The sequence below is a fragment of the Lingula anatina genome, chromosome 7 (assembly GCF_051362555.1).
Source record: "Lingula anatina isolate TDL-2025a chromosome 7, LinAna3.0, whole genome shotgun sequence".
Classification (NCBI taxonomy): Eukaryota; Metazoa; Brachiopoda; class Lingulata; order Lingulida; family Lingulidae; genus Lingula; species Lingula anatina.
Genome location: NC_141773.1, coordinates 18,208,376 through 18,221,772, shown reverse-complemented (window position 1 = coordinate 18,221,772; position 13,397 = coordinate 18,208,376). Strand labels below are relative to the sequence as shown.

The following is a 13,397-nucleotide window of genomic DNA, read 5'->3' as shown; positions in this document are numbered from 1 at the left end:
CACTAAGATATAACACGCATAATATTGTCGATGTTTCAAGTGTTTTCGGATTTCAATTTTGAGTTGAACTGTGATTTTGTAACTTTTAAGAGCGGGAAACAAATATTATTAGTTTAAAAATTAACTGCCGGTATAAGTTACTGGAATTCTTATCCTGCCTGATACGTTATGTTTGACTGGTCGGCTCATGCCTAAGGACCTGTTCAGAACCGGTCATGGCGTACACTTGAAAATTAATTCCCGCCTCCTACGCGCGCCGTCCCTGCAGAGGCAGAGCAATTGAATCTCGGCATGCTTTCAAGTGGGCGCGCCATGTTGTATCCGCGGAGTAGTTTGTCCACGAATCAACTGGTCCTTAGCAGGTCCTTAGTTGAAACCTCTTCATCAAAATAACGCGAATCAGAGCTGAAAACCTGCAGTGAGACCTTTTTTCTTTGGCGGCGTCTCTTGCTGCAGGAGCGAATTATGTTTAACTGCTTAGGTCTCTCGCCTAAGGGACCATTCAGATCGAGAAGGGCCGAGGTCTAGCTAGGCCGCGACCTAAATATGGCGGACCTACATGAAAGGAAGACTGCTTAATCCTTTAATGGTCTCTTGTATTTGTATAGTCCGTAAAATTGTTACATTTACCGGCGACTGTTGCAATCATACTATTCTTCGTATTTTTTTACTCCTGCCTGAAATAATTATCGTCTAAAAACGACCACAAAATTGATTTTGCAAAACACTCACTGAATTGAGTTTTTGCCTTTCTGCCAATAATGCAGCGACATGAGTGTTAGTTTGTTTTTCTACAGGTAGGTCATGCCTTACAGCTAATCCACTAATAGAAGCTTTTATCTTTTAGGCATAGATGCAAATGTGTTTTTCAATGGAAACAAAAAGCAATCATAGTGATTTATCCACAATCAATTTTTATGCAAGGTGTTTTTAGACTCAGTGCTGTATGCATTGTACATTTGGGTTACTGTTGATGTGTGCGGGTTTATTACATTTATAGCAAACATCTATGACTGCTTGTGATTGAGGCTGCTGGTTACTGTTTTTTGTTTTTACTTTTTTTACAAAAATAAAAAAAATTCACCACAAACTATAAAAAATGTACAATTCTGGGTGAACTTTTACTTAATTCTGTTCAATTCAGTAATGCATCTTCGCAGAGATTACACCCCAAATCCCTAATATCATACATGAAATTCAGCATGTTAGATTTATTACAAAAGTATATAGAAACAATCATTTTACGAAGCCGATTTTGTGGCGAGCTAAAACGAGTTATTGAATTGAACAGTTCTCAACCATTTATTCGTCCGAAATCAATTTAACACGTGGGGCATTTTTTGCTCTTATTGAACCACTCTTACCTTACAAATAAAATATTAATCATTGGAATTCAACACATTTCTTTTAGCTCTTTTAACATGTTATCAATATCTGGTTGCATTGATATCCATAAACACTATTGTGTTTTCTTGTTTGACGATTCACCGGCCACAAAGGCGACTCTATTATCCGATAAAATACATTGACAGAAAACATACCATTAACCTGGCGATTTGCCACTATAAAGAAACGAAGGAGAACCGATCGATTGTTCACTGCCGTATAAAAGGTTTGGCGATAATTTGCCGACAAACCCTATCCGATAACTAAAAAGATCCCTGAAACCTTTGTCGACCCTTTGGAATTGCAAGAAGAGGACGCTGGATGCCTTTAATGTTTTTGGTAGTGCTGTGAGCAAGAAAAAGACACTGAAATGTCTTTAATGTGTTTTTGGGCAGTGCTGTGGGTTTTTACGGTGTTCCAGGATCACGCCCTGGCTGATTCCATAGCCTCGTGCAGACCTACCACAGGAGGAAGTTCCACCACAGTTCGGGTGGCACCTGAATATGAAGTCCCGGTTTATCTGGCAGAATATCCCGCCGTTTCCAACCTCAACTGTCTCGCGCACTGCACATCTTACAATAACTGCCAGTCCACGTACTTTGATGAACGCGCCAAGAGATGTTACATTCTTGGTATTCAGCAGGAGACGACTGGGTATGAGACGAGCAGCGTGGTTGAGAGTGGAGGGGTGGTGACCAATCTGCAGGCGCAGGCGGTGAGTGTTATTTTGGGTGGTGTCGCTTAATGAATGGTATCGAATAGTCAAACACAGTATGGCAACTAGTATCTTATTTATTTAATGTAGCATATTAAGAATTTGGGTCTGATTTTTGTTGCCTTTCCGCCCACACCTATTTCTCCTCACTTGGAAGTTTGACAAAACGCGGATCTAACACGTGAAGCTGGTGAGAAGTCTGTAGCTACAGTAAAAGAGTGAACTGATTTAGTAAATATATCAGTGAATATCTCGTGTAAAATCTCTCTGTGTCGTTCTGGTAGAAGGAACCTATCCTCAGCGGCAAATAAACCATCCTCTGTTGTAAATGTTTGTCTTAATTTGCTTATCACCCATGAAGACTGTTTTTCGAAGGTGGTTCTGTGCTATTTTCACTCTTTGATGATAGATCGAGACACCGATAAAGAATGACTCTTTTCATAAAACAATATGGTGAAGCGTAGAGAAATAAACTAAATGTAAAAAAGAAACGAATACCTTGAAATATTTTTCTTTATTCCATTTTCCATTTAAACCAAATTCAATGGGATAGGATAAGATTGATACATAACACCCTTTTCGAGCTCTGAATTTCTAATTTTCACCTCCATCTCCATTTCCAAAGGAGCCCGAAAGTTACAAACTTCAAAGACCGGTTTATAGAAATAGTGTCACTGGTCCCGGATAAAACATGTCATTATAAAAGTAACAAAGGTATTGTGCAGTTCCTCATCTGAATATAAAAATCGAAAGAAACAGTGAAAGAAATCGTACTAATTGTGAAAGAAATCTTATTGTGACACGCATACGTTTTCCAGCTCACATTGTGTTCTTTATTTTCCTTTTTCGGAACCCCCGTATGACGAAACTGCGGTCTCGTGTAGCAAATAGTCCACCCTCCATTTAATTATACAGGTTAGAGTTAGCCTGACGTACATGTAAGTGGGTCGAAATCTCGGGCGAGTCTTACCTCTTCAATTTAATTGGAACCGGACCGTCTATTATGGAGTACTACCTGTCACGTCATACCGGTATTGGCAGTATTCATCCACCCGGTAAACATATGTAATGAACTTTTTAGAAATAACTATACTTTTTTTATATTTAAGTGAAAAAAAATCGAATTTTGTTCAGACTTAATGTAATTCGACCACCATGTACTTGCACAGTGGGTTTGCACACACAGGAAAACATGAAGAAAACCAATATTATCTAGCTATTTTTTCGACAAAAACTCATTATATCAATCAATTGATATTGACTCCTTTTTAGAACGTGAAAGGGGCTTTCAACAGTAACCATGAGTGCAACGATAAAAACAGCGACTCATCGATTGATGACGAATGTCTCAAAAAATAAATGTTCATTGCTTTTTATTATTTTTTTTATATAGTTCTAAACATTAATGTGATAATGGAAGACATGACGTGGTTGTTAACACTTAATAAAGTAATATTTTGAATTTTCATAGAAATTTTAACATTTCAACCAGAGAAAATTGCTGTCTGTACATTAGTTCTCAAAATGCATCTTTTTTTATTATCACGACATCAGTCTCCATTTCCGAATGTCTTAAAAGTTAGAAACTGATAAACCGTATCTGATGCGACAGGAAAGGGATCAATACTTCTTTGGTTTAAGTTACCTGTAGAACTTCTGTATTAATTAAGCGTTCGTCTGCCTGTAAAAATTAAGGATGTCCCATACAAGACCTACTTGTGTTTATCTTCTTGTTGCACTTGATAAATGAAGTGTGTGATTAGCTTACGTTGTAAGTTTAAGACGTTACTAAGAGCCTTTTTGCATTGGTCGTAGAGCCTAAGAGTTTCAGTATTGTCCACTTACATCTATATTATAACAGCAGATCAGCCGATGTCTTTCACGTTTTTCTCCCATACTACAACGATTTGTTGACAACTGGAAGGTGTTAGCAATTCCTTATGGTAGTGGGAAGATAGTGGTCGTAGTTTGAATTTGATGATAAGTTTATAACTGATAAAAAGTATTTTCTAGCCTTCGGCAATTTCTGTAAAACTTCGGCTTGTGTGACAGGTATCATGTATTGTCAATAACACTGCATCAAATAGCAGAATTTGCTGACCACATGTAATATCCCTGGCTGCCGAACACGGTGGACTTCCTGCATAGTGTTGCTAGCAAGTCAGACAGACATATAAATAATTAATTGCTATTAATTAATGAATGAATGGAACACAATCAAAAGCTGATCGTTTCTTACTTAGCCCTCTCCCGACAGTATCTTGGAATTTCATCATATTAAATCCAATTTTCCATAACGTTGCTGACAGACGACCGGACAAACAAAGAGATAAAAACAGCCAAAAACACCACCTCCCTGGGAAAGATTATGAGGGCAACACAAACGATTCCATTTATGACAAGAAGTGAAGGTTACTAGGAATTTCATACAGCGCAGTCGGGGTGTACCATAGCCATGTCTAGAATGGACCACCCAAAAAATCACTGTGCAAGGGCAGATCCAGGGATGGGAGACATCGTACATGAAAATAAATATACACTCCTCGTCTACGTCACACCACATATGCAAGTTAAGTTGCAAAATATGTTTTCGTTACAGGTTAACGCACTCGTGGAGTCAACCTACAGCGAGTGTGCCAACTCTCCTTGTTCAGAGGCTGGCCGATGTCGGGCCACGTGTGACACCAGGGAGGTCTACTGTGTAGGTAAGTGTGTGTAGGTAGGTGAATGGCTTGCTGCAGTACTTCCGCTTTGTCCGTGTTTGTCCGTTTCTGCACTGTCACGTTTGATCGGCGTCAATTGTCTTCAATAAAACTAAGATTCATGTGCGTCTGTATATATATATATATGCATTTGCCTTGTTGTTATATTCTAAAAGCGAAGCTTATTTTTGAGACCCGAGTCCCTCTGATCGCAGAACGGTGGAGTCCACCAAACATGCCCATTAAAAAGTTTGCTTTGTTCACATGAACATGCAAGTATAAAATTAGATAAAGGTATTTTTGCGACAGTGTCATGTAAGAGACAATACATTTTTTACTTTTCAAAAGCCAACGACCGATGCGAAACAATAAACCAAAAGAGAGAACTTGCTTGCGAATTCTGCCGTTACACGTACCATGCTTTCCAGTGATTTCCAACGGCACGTACTTGTTACACATTTTTAATATATACTTTTTGTCTATTGAGCCTAATATATCTACACCCTCTGTCCGATACCTAGTATTTTGTAAAGCAGGTGGGGGAGAAGGGGGGGGGGGAATGATTGGAAACGCAACAAAATATGTGCTTTGACATGTACATCGATGAATCATTTTGATACATATACTGAACAAAAAGCAAAAGATATGCTAATAGAAAAGGTCGCGTTTCTATAAATATACCTCCTATAGCACCTCCTTTAAATAAATAAATAAATAAATAAATAAATAAATGGAAATTGAGTGGTGTACAGGTATTGTAATGACGCGTGTTCATATGAGAAACAATATGCTCTTTTGGCCTTACATGCAGATCATTGATACTTGATTGAGAGGTCATATCTCAGCCCCCCCCCCCCCCACCCCACTCCCCTTTAGAAAGTATTGCACATTGGCAGTGGTCTGTCTAGACAAGTAGCCAGTGCTACATGGACCCGTGGTTTATCTTTGTGGGGAATGTCATACATGTACAACCAATCAAGTTTGTGACTCGGGTACGGACAATATCATTGTGATATGTATTAGAACAACCATTTGGCCTGTAACATATTTTAATATGTTTTTTTTATCTTTAAATCTTTTATATTAAATATTTTAATAAAAGTATTAAGTGGCTACGAAAATAATCAAAATTTCTTTTAACATAACGTTAAGGAATAATATTCTTTCATTTCCAGGCGACCTGTCGGACTGTGAAGAGACGCCATTTTCTAACATATACGAGTGGACCACAACGACCTCCAAGAGCGTCGGCACTGGAACTGCGTTTGTACGCTCGCCTTTTATGTATTCACTCATAGTTTGACAGTGATTGTTTTATAGAGATTTAATAGAGAAAATATCACTTGGCTGGCGGTTTGCAATGGTTATCATGAAATATCAAAGAGCTACATGAGAGGATATGATATAATTAAATAATATGGAGAGTGTACAGTGTGTAGTGTGAATATAAGATATATATATATATATATATATATATATATATATATATATATATATATATACTAAGATAAGCTATAAAAACCATTTCTTGATAGCAAGTTGACGTTTTGCTTATAGCCTTTTCATATACAAAAAGATATATTTAGCCTTGTCGATGATGTGTATTGCAGACCATATCATATACCAAAAAGAAAGGAGCAGAAACTGGTCTTTACCTCAAATGGAGTGGGACCATGAGATCAGCGTATAACGTTGCGGGCGGATGCACGTACTGGGTCTTCATGATTGACGGATCAGAATGTGCTGATCCTGGGCGCATCCGGTACGCAGAGTATCACTCCCAAGCTAGAAACCACTTGAAACACACGGAGTGTAAGTTCTTTATTTCTGAACTGTGTATAAGCGCATGTGTTAGAAAGTATATATGGAGAAAGGTTGCTGTCAAATAGAACATGTAATTTTTAAGTGGGCGTTTCAGGACAGGACATGTGTCTATATAGGCCTATACTTGTTGCTATATCTTCTGGATTTCATTTTGTATTATTTCATTACTCATCTTTTTTTTTTTTTCTGAAAGACAAATTAGCATTTCTATTGTTACAATTTTGAAAAAGTCTGAAATGTCATGATAGAAATTCTAAAACAAAGTTATTTATCGTGCCGTAAATGTAGATGTATATTTATTCATAGACACCTCATTACCAGGACGTCATTAGTAATCTAAAGGTATGTTCTTTTTCCTAACATATTTCCAACGGCATTAATATTCTAATATGTGTTTTTCTCTTAGTTTTCGGTATCTGTAATAACATAGCAGCCGGAGTGAGATCAATTTCTCTGTCAACTGTTAGATGTAGCGCAGATCGAAGTAACCATGTTGGATGGAACGCTAGAAGCAGGATAACCGTGGCCGAAGTAGAATACGGCGTCGGCTCTGGTAAAAGAACAGAATCTTTATTTTCAGTATTGGTAGAAAACTGGGAGAATCGCTCTAGTGCAATTATACGCCGATGTGATGATGACTGTATCTCTGTTCCTTAAGCCCATGTTCTAATGCCTCATCAATATTCACCATTAGTGCTTAGAACTTCCTTTGTACTGGGGCTCTGACGGCGTCTCACTTCTCTATAATTTTCCCTAATCTCCACAGTTTCGTTAATACCCCCAGTACCATGATAATACTTAAAGTGTTGAGTTACCGACAGACTCTGATAACGCAGAGGAAGAACATTCACCTGTTCAATCCAAAAGGGCTTCCAGGTCGCGCACCTGCCAACAATAAGATGCCCCTTCACAACAAATCGAATTCATTGACTTAATTGTTATCAAATCAAGAGAGAGAGAGAGAGAGAGAGAGAGAGAGAGAGAGAGAGAGAGAGAGAAAGAATATAACGCTAAGAAAAGCCCCTTTAAAACTCGTAAATGTACCGTTTTAAGATGAAATCTGTGCATTTCGTAAACGTACCATTTATTTTTCAGGTGCATGCGCCTCGCTCTCCACATTTAACATTCAATATCTGAACAAAGACCGCTACTCCAGCACAAGAAGTGAAAATGTCCATATTGTAAGTAAAATACTTTATTCACGTTAGTGTTGGCTGAAACCGTGTTTACACCTTAGCACAGCAACAATATTTTGTTCTAAGATACTATGGATGTACTTATATGCATCCTTTTGCTTTAATTTACCGCACAGACAAAACTGAGGCTCTCAGTAAAAATCATTTAAATGTAGTCAAATGTTCAACTTCCTCGCCCACAACAACACACGCAGTGGTGTAATTAGTTGTGCAACTATTTTCTAGAGCGAGACATTCCGGAAGAGGGCCAGTGATACCGCACTTGTCGTTCATTATTCTGGAAATTTGTATGTGTCCGGAAGCCCGGTTTGTTCGCGATGGTACTTTAAGTTTAATGGAGCAGAATGCCAAAATCCAGGCACAGTCGATATGGTTTTCTACACGCAGGGGGAAACCGCAGTTCACAGGGGATATGCAGGTAGGCTTTTTTCCTTTTTTCAGAGAGAGAGAGAGAGAGAGAGAGAGAGAGAGAGAAAGAGAGAATGCAAAGGTGTGCAAGAGAACACATGTTTGTAAAATACTAGTAGTTCATATAGAAACAAGTTCAATTTTAATTGCTTACTCTAGTCGAATAACTTATCACATGCAGTGATGCAAACCATTGGACGGATTAAACTCCCTCCTATGACAACCGCTTGATAAAGTGTATCCCTCTGACTTGGGAGCCGCGTATTAAAAAGTTGTTGGCGTTGAAGTACGTCTATATTGTACTACCCACATCCCCAATGTACACGTTGATAGGTTGCCTAGAGGTTATGTAATAGTGAAATTAAAATTATGGGCACCCTTGTACCAATGTTCATAATTGCGGAAGGGGTGATACTTTTTTTTGCTAGGGGAGTATATATACTTTGTCTGTGTAGCCTGAAGCCATAATTTCTATCTTCAGTACACGGACTATGTAAAGGACTTGCGGCAGGGACGGTTACGGTTTCCCTTCACGTTGGAGCCTGTTACGATAGCTATAGTGCAGGCAATCCCCATACCGGTTGGAATCAAGAGAACTTGCTGATCATGGAGGAGTCGCGTCTTGGCAATGATATAAGTGCTGGTGAGTATTTAATGTGAATTAACATAGGTCCCCTTTACATGGAACGTTATATTTAAGCGATACAGCTGCGCCGGCGTGTTTTCAGAGGGTTTGTCGGAGCAACTATGTTGTGGGAATTGAGGGACTTCACTTCCCTTCAGAAGTTTAATTCTCCTTCTTATTGTCTTGTTGAGTGCTAGGGATCAGTTCAAGTGTCTCTCTTGTTCACAGTAAGAGCCAGATTATTAAACCTCTCAAAACATGCTGCTCAGCTGTCTCTAAGATAACGATCGATGTAAAAATCATGTGCAGAAGCTAACGTGCCTGAAAAGTATGATCACGTTGAAAAGGATTCTAGGACAATCCCACCCGGACAATTGCCCCCCCCCCCCCCCCCCAACACACACACACATACACTGCAGTTGAATTATCTGTTTTGAGGTATTTATATATTACTTAAATATTTTACGTAATAGAAGAAAAAAGACAGAAAATGAAACGAAAACAAAATATTGGCAGGGGGAAGTGGTGAAACAATTAAAACTGGCAGTTAGTTCACCAAAAGGATATCTCGATGCCAGATGGATCGTCCTGATACCGGAAAAAAGCAATATCAGGTTAGGGAGTGTAGCATATCCTGGTATCAGTGAAAATAAGAAATCACAGATTTACTTCTTCTCATCCTATTCTTAAATCTTTCCAGTTCTCACCCCAAATGGTCACGCATATCGTCTCCCAGTGGTGAACAGACAGCACGGGTGGTGGCTCAACCTTGACAACGGGAACAATAATGCACTCATCAAGGTGAGCTATATGTACACGGGTCGTTTTGGTTATTCTATGAATTGGCATATTGTGACGTCATTGTGTCGTGAATTTCTGCCTGTCGTTCGAATATAATGACGATGTGCACTCAGTTGAAATATTTCCATATTTTCTTTAGGCGTTCGTGTACAACAAAGTGTATACGGACAGTGGCATTAATGTCATATGGAGTTTCAACTGTCGTATCCTTGGAAACCCAAATTGTGGACGCTGGTACGTGACGTTTAACGGAACCGCGTGTAGCAACCCAGGCAGTATTGAGCGGGTGATGCACGAGGGCGGTCCTTCGGAGGCCAACTGGCTACAGCCGTGTGTATGTAAGTATGTTTTGTAGTGGTAACCTTGCTGCCATGTACAGACCTAACACCAACCGCAGAAATGTCCTCTGTTGGTGGGTTTCCAAATTGCGACTGACTTTTTCTGGAACACGTTTCTTTATAAAGATAAATCAGATTATTGGGGGGGGGGGGGGGGGGGGGGGGGGGCTCACTAGTTCTGAGTTTACTGGTTTCTGTTCCTAATTTATGGTGTTTTTAATGTCAACTATCTACACTGTAAGGAATGTAACAATAGAGATCAGTGATAATACTAATTATTATGCATATTATAGACTGATCATGACTCTATAATGCCCTGGCGAGTTCAGGCCAGTCATTAAAAGTGCTACTTCTTTCCCCAGATCCCATCATTGCTATAGCTATATTGAATAGTTAAGGAGGATGTCTTTCTTATTAACGTCACAATTTGAGAGAGACACTTTAGTTAACAAAGTATAACTTTATTTTACATCTTCAAAACATGTCAATTCAATGAAATAAAAACAGATAGCCTTTTTCATCTTTCTCAAGCTAAATGAAGTGTTTTGGCTTTGTTTCAGTGGACGGAATCTGCCACGACATTCCCAGCGGCCCAACAAGTGTGGAGCTAAGAACCGCGCCCTGTTCTGGTTATTCAGGTCATGGAATGTACACTGGGTGGAGATCCACCACCAACGTAATTGTCGAAGAAGTGTTTGTAGGCGTTTAAATACTATTCGCATTATTATCTTATTATTTTATCATTATTCTTTTTATTATAAGTTCTGAATGTAGGGAGCAAATTATACACCACCAATGGACTCAGTCGCATTTATAAGTAAAATAAAGAGTGCGTATGTATTCATTCTTAATCTTTGCCATGCGGATAAGACAGGTGTTTCAGAACTTTTCTACAAAATACATTTGGCTAGTTCAGGTGAACCAGAGAGTTAACCTCAGAAGTAGCCATTCTAGTATTTTTCTCCAGAATTTGATTTATAAAGCGCGCACATGAAAGTGCTCATACAAGTGAAAAGGTATCCGCAATGTATAATTTACCGGACAGATCCATTCTTGTAACTGTCTGGTTATGGAAGTCCCATATCAACATTTTTTTTCTATTTGCCTCACCCTTGAATGGGAATTTTTAGGTGTATTGCTGCAATTTGCATATTGAGATTTTAGCCAACTTATTGTCTGCTGTGCACGTATATTTGTCATGTGTCTTAACTGCAATTTTTAAAGGTTAATTAATGTTTAACGAACCCTATATTATAAACAATTAAAGCTGATATGGTTGATTTCCGACCGCTCCGACCCAAAACATCACAAAAGATCATGAGGTTGAAAAAAGAAGTATGGAGACCACACATTAAGTCTTCAGTTTCTTTACGTCATGTGGGACCCTTTTGGTAGTATAGGCCATAATGCCAATGTTTTGTATTGTAGTAATACGAATTATGTTAATACTATTTATTAATAGTAATTATAACAATTAGATTGTACACTAAAACAAGAGACAAAACAGCCAGATTATAAAATGAAAAAAAAAAAAGACAAAATAATTGGATTTTACCATCAAATAAGATGGTATAAAATTGTTCAAGCTCAAAGTGTATGCAGCTTAATGTCCTGTGATTTGGTCAACTGTACACTCAAAACTACTTCTGCCCAACTTAACATGTACCTCTGTTGACAATGCGCGCTCTTGTAATTGCTTTATATTCATGTGGGTGAATAAAGTCGTGAACTCTGAATTTTCATGTTTTCTCTATCACCAACAGATTTCCTTGGCCGCGTATATGCTACGAACGATATTCTACGAAGCATAACGGGAATAAAAGTGGGGACAATGTATGATTTTAAGTTAAATCTAATGTGTTTCATGTAGAATATCTACAACCGTGTTCATAATAAATGCACGTAGAGCATTCAATTTGATTCCCCTTGTCTACAACGCAGTTTGTACTACGGTAAACTCGAGTTGTTATATTACGTCTATATCTGGAGAGAGAGAATCGCATCAGAAGAGTCATCTCCCACTCGCTCAAAGCTCCAACCTCGGATCCTAGAAGATACCAGAAATGAGTACATGACTGTCATTATTATAAAATAATCTGGCAACCCATAATTTGGATAAATACGTTGACATAACAAGAACACACACCCTCACACACACACACACACACACACACACACACACACACACACATAAATATAAAAGTCGCACATTGCTTGTTTGCAATATATGGTTATGGATCTTTTCAATCCTAGTTCGTTGTGTCCTCCCTGGGGAAATTTATTGGGATATTACCCTCTATCAGGGTCGCAGATTTCAGGGTCGCAGATTGCACTTTTCTGTGACTCGCCACAGTGTAAAGAAGCCCCATCATTTAACATCTCTGTGAATATCTAGTGAAAAATCAATCTTTGGCGCTGGTTGAGGGCACTAGGTTATTATCATACACAATAACCAACACTACCATATGACCGGGCCTTTTTGCCCTACTTCAAACTCCACACTATATGCTGAATGAAAAAATCCTTTTTACGCCACATTTACGTATATATATATAACTGTGTTTGGGAATTCTAGTCAGCATTAAGGGTGTATATAGAGTAGAACAGTAAATCGTTGTTTTAAATTAAAATTCGTTTCAGAGCGTGGGGCCTGTTTCTTGAACGACGTAGGGTGCTCAGCCTAGATGCTGGAGGGCTGAAAGTCGACAATGCCATATGGATGTGACCTAGATAGTAAATGTCTAGAATATAACAGTCTGAGTTGAGAGCGAGTTTCGGCTAAAAATAATTATTAAAAGGAGCCCTTGGGATTTGCTCGTCTTCTGTGGTAAGATAAGTAGAATAAAGAATAAACATGATCTCACAGGAGTCAATCTTTATTTGAACAGTTACAACGATGCGCTCAATTGAAAATTAACACTATCGACACGTTTTGAAGCAAATTCTTTTATTACGTGTATTACTATGATTCCTTGATAGATTACGCGGATATAACTTTATTTACATGACTGAAATCGGGATCACGCCTTTGTCAATTTCTGTATCTTCATTGTCAGTAGTTTCATGAAGAATGTTTACCATGCTGTTAGTGATCACCAAGACTTCGATTGCCATCCCAAACTTGAACACAGTCCGTATGTGATAAAGAGATAAACAAATATCAATTCTACAATACTGATATTGAAACAGGAATGAGAGCCTGAGGTACAAATGATGAATAAAGACAATGTCAATGTTTTTTGTGATCGCCTGGCTCTGGTTCTGTAAAAGTAAAACAATCGGGTGTACATTTGCGGTTAACAAAGTCTTTGAAGAATAAAATATATCGACGGCGTTGCACTTTGTAAAGAATCACATTTGGCCAACTGTTAAAGAAGTTGCTAAAAGGTGTGGTAACAGTAT

At 38.5% G+C, this 13,397-nt stretch overlaps 1 protein-coding gene across 1 annotated transcript; it reads left to right on the top strand.

Annotated features, from left to right (window-relative positions):
* The first annotated feature begins 1,624 nt into the window (after positions 1-1,624).
* LOC106174493 (uncharacterized) lies at positions 1,625-11,731 on the top strand. Its single transcript, XM_013556074.2, has 11 exons — positions 1,625-2,101; positions 4,701-4,806; positions 5,979-6,070; positions 6,414-6,615; positions 7,034-7,180; positions 7,723-7,808; positions 8,049-8,241; positions 8,713-8,874; positions 9,557-9,657; positions 9,797-9,995; positions 10,556-11,731. The coding sequence occupies exons 1-11, from the start codon at positions 1,757-1,759 to the stop codon at positions 10,702-10,704; spliced, it is 1,782 nt and encodes a 593-aa protein (XP_013411528.2). The 5' UTR covers positions 1,625-1,756; the 3' UTR covers positions 10,705-11,731.
* The last annotated feature ends 1,666 nt before the right edge of the window (positions 11,732-13,397 follow it).

Bases quoted from the DNA above. Each gene is read 5' to 3' on its own strand.
- LOC106174493 (XM_013556074.2), top strand. From the start codon at position 1,757: ATGTCTTTAATGTGTTTTTGGGCAGTGCTGTGGGTTTTTACGGTGTTC. The intron at 7,809-8,048 runs GTAAGTAAAATA...ACTATTTTCTAG, and splicing joins GAAGTGAAAATGTCCATATT to AGCGAGACATTCCGGAAGAG. The intron at 9,996-10,555 runs GTAAGTATGTTT...GCTTTGTTTCAG, and splicing joins CTGGCTACAGCCGTGTGTAT to TGGACGGAATCTGCCACGAC.